Source organism: Octopus bimaculoides, chromosome 9, assembly GCF_046866305.1.
Source record: "Octopus bimaculoides isolate indiv1 chromosome 9, ASM4686630v1, whole genome shotgun sequence".
NCBI classification, from domain to species: Eukaryota; Metazoa; Mollusca; class Cephalopoda; order Octopoda; family Octopodidae; genus Octopus; species Octopus bimaculoides.
The window spans coordinates 18,270,238-18,273,684 of record NC_142936.1 but is presented as its reverse complement, the minus strand read 5'-3'; the positions used below and the strand labels follow the sequence as shown (position 1 = coordinate 18,273,684).

Below are 3,447 nucleotides of genomic sequence, written 5' to 3'. Positions count from 1 at the left end.
TATATATATATATATATGTGTGTGTGTGTGTGTGTGTGTGTGTGAGTGTGTGTGTGCACGCGCGTGCCTGTTTGTGTTTGTCTTCACGACCACTTGATAGACGGTGTACATTTGTTTATGTTAAGTTAGCGGTTCAGCAAAAAAAGAACGGTAAAGTATGTATCAGGTTTAAAAGCAAAAATAAGTAATAGGGTCAATTTGTTCGACTAAAATTCTTCAAGGCAGTAAAAGATAAAAGACACACACACACACACACACACATACAACACACACGCACTCACGCACGCGCACGCACACTCACACACACACACACACACACACACACACACATACACACACGTACACGCGCACACGCAGGGTCTAGAATTCTACCCCAAAATAATAGTCTAATTTGTTTTTGGTACCGGACTGTAGGTCCTAGAGTCACTTGTTATTGCTTAAGCTTCTCAGTTAATAAATGATCTATATTCACTTGTTTATATATTGAATTCCATTTTTTCCCGGTTATAAAACGAAACTTTAAAAAAATGAATATCTATACCCACCCTACACATGAATAATGGTGAAATGAACTTGTTAACCAAATGACCGCGCTCCATATAACTCTGTCCTACATAACTGTCATTCCCCTGACAAACACATTTCGATCCCGATGCATATGCATTACGCAAGTATCTTCTGACTCAAATTTTGCAAATAAATTAGAAGGAAACAGCGCAGAAGCCAGTAGGATCGGCTGTGGATGCAATTCACGAACCAGCCCTGTCACACATCCCGCCACACGCCCTGTCGAACTGATTGTATCTGAGGATCATGTTAAATGTACAAGTCCTCCTGGAATACTTAGCCATTTACAATTTAATACAATGTGTAAATGATTATATTGATACAGCCATATTAAACTTCCTTCACAGCGTTCCAAATCATTTTAATTTTCTTCTATGACAAACCCTGCCTTAGTCTCCAGAATTAACTTCTCCTCACGTTACAGTACAAAGTTTTATTAAATGTAATTGTTTTGGCACAGTCAATCACTCCCATTCTGATTTTTCTATTTTTGATTTTTATCGTACATTCAACTGCTTAGATCTATTTCCAAGGTTTGTTTTATATCACGGATACAAAACACTATATATTCCAGTTTATATATTGTAGAACACAACTATAATTATCGAACAATAATAATATAATCAGCTCTATTTAGCCTATCCTCTGTGCACATTAATGACATTAACTCTACTTTATTCTCATTGTCTGTATTTTGTGGAAATACAACAGGTTGTGCAGGTACCGGGTGGACATGTATATAAGTTTACATGCCCACACACACACGCACACACACACACACATTCTCCCATTATCTCTCCTCCCCTCTGTGCGTGTATGCATGTGTGCTTGTGTGTGTATGCTTGTGTTTGTGTGCAACAACGTAAATCAAAAGAATTCTAATATATTTAAATATCATTAAGCCTCATTGGGATCTAAATAATAAAAAAAGACAGCCATTCTATACTGTTGGTGAGCGGGAAAAAGAGATAGTGGCGGTCTCCTGATGGACCGTTTTACGCTTTGTTGACTGCTCCTAGATAAAAGGCACGGTTTTTCCTTCGATCAAAAGTAAAGATCAGTTGCATAAATTTAGTTTGCAACGTGATAGATAGCCAAATTTACATCTCTTTGCATTTGATGGCTCGTCATTAATTAAACATTATCTATTTTTACAGCGTAAATTGGCATAAATCAGTGTAAGTCAGCGTAGCAATGTGTGGCGCATCGGATTTCACCAGCGCTCCAAAACTAGAGTGTCGTCCCAGCATGGTAGGAGCTGCACCTGAACAATTCGCAGAAACCATATTCCACGAAAGCCCGTGGTCTCAGAAGTCATCCACTAGTTTCTTCACATCAGCTGCCTTGATTGTTGTTGTAAGAAGCTTACAAAATAAAACATCTTCCTTTGTCACGTCGTCTTTCACATAACGTACGAATACAACAAGCTGGCTTAAATTGGAAACCTCGGTGGTCTCGTCGAGTTGGAGGCTGGATTTTGCTGGGCTTGAAATCAGATCTGCAACTACTAGAGCCAAGATGTCGTCACTCATGTCGTATATTCTGCTGCTGATAATGTCATTTGAAAGAGGAATTTGGGATAACTTATCTTCAGCAGCTTTTCCCAGCATGATATTCACCATCTTCAATGCAGCTGGTCTTATGAATATTTCACCAATGGTGTGTGGTTTGCCCTGCTTTGCGACCAGGTACGTAACTTCGTACGATGCTGTGCAGATCAGTTTGTCGATGGGTACTAAGCCGAGAACAGGCAGAGTAGCCTTTTCATAGAATCTGGCTCTCTTCCCCTTGAATTCAGCGAGCGTTGTGTTCTTGTATTTCCCATCTCTATGTAGCTTTAGGAAGTGTACCCTTCCTTTATCACGTTGTATTTCATATAACGTATGAATACAACAAGCTGGCTTAAATTGGAAACGTCGGCGGTCTCGTCGAGCTGGAGGTTGGATTTTGCTCGGCTTGAAATCAGATCTGCAGCTACTAGACCAGAATTGCTCAAATTGGCATTGAAAATCATGCATTGAGGACACTAACTCTCATCACGTTCCTTTATATACGTGAATCCATATTATACGTTGATCGACATAGTATGAAGAGTTTGAAAAATTAAAAGAAAGTCACAAATGACGTACAATCACAACAGCCACGAGTCGACTACTGAGCACACCAAGCTTCCCGCAGCACAGATATCAAAGCCAAGCGATGAGACGTGATCAACTGCAGCCAATGATGGCTAAGCAGAGCGTGACGTCATGAATAATACGGAACGGACACACAGACATAAGCCGGGGCCGATTTTTTGCTTTGTTCAAAATACTTTAAAAATTTTAATATTTATTTATAAATTAATATTTAAAATTAAATTTTATTTTGTTATCGTAATATATCGTTTAATAAACTAGTTTATCATGAAAATTTATTTTGTGTAACAATTTTTTACAAAGCAGCTAAATATTTGTAATCTAACACGGCGAAGAAAAATTTTGTGTTGCTAAATTGTCGGCAGCCGATTTTTTAACGGCCGACAAAAACGGCCCGACATTGCTAATGGGAACTGGGCTATACTGCATGTATGTTGACCCCTGCCTAAAACCCTGAGACTGACTCAACGAACCCCTGGGTTTCGATCGAACCCAGGTTAAGAACCATTGCTTTAGATGGTTAGAAACTGTAAATCAGAAAGGAATCAAATAGTGCAAAAGACTCCATAATAACTAACAAAGTTCTCATTATACTTGGATCCTATGATCTGTTCTTTACTAAAGGCCAGTCTTCTCATGGAGAGAAAGATTGTTATGGTTATAGCACAATTAAATACGGCCATCCAGTATTTCTTGTTTCATTGCACTTATTTTTTAACTTCTATCAACATGAGAAGACTCC

General features: G+C 38.7%; 1 protein-coding gene across 1 annotated transcript; it reads right to left on the bottom strand.

Annotated features, from left to right (window-relative positions):
• Positions 1-1,874: 1,874 nt before the first annotated feature.
• Positions 1,875-2,585, bottom strand: LOC149133998 (protein ZBED8-like). The gene has a single exon (XM_089358104.1). It carries the CDS (start codon positions 2,583-2,585, stop codon positions 1,875-1,877), a length of 711 nt encoding a protein of 236 aa, XP_089214230.1.
• Positions 2,586-3,447: the final 862 nt, after the last annotated feature.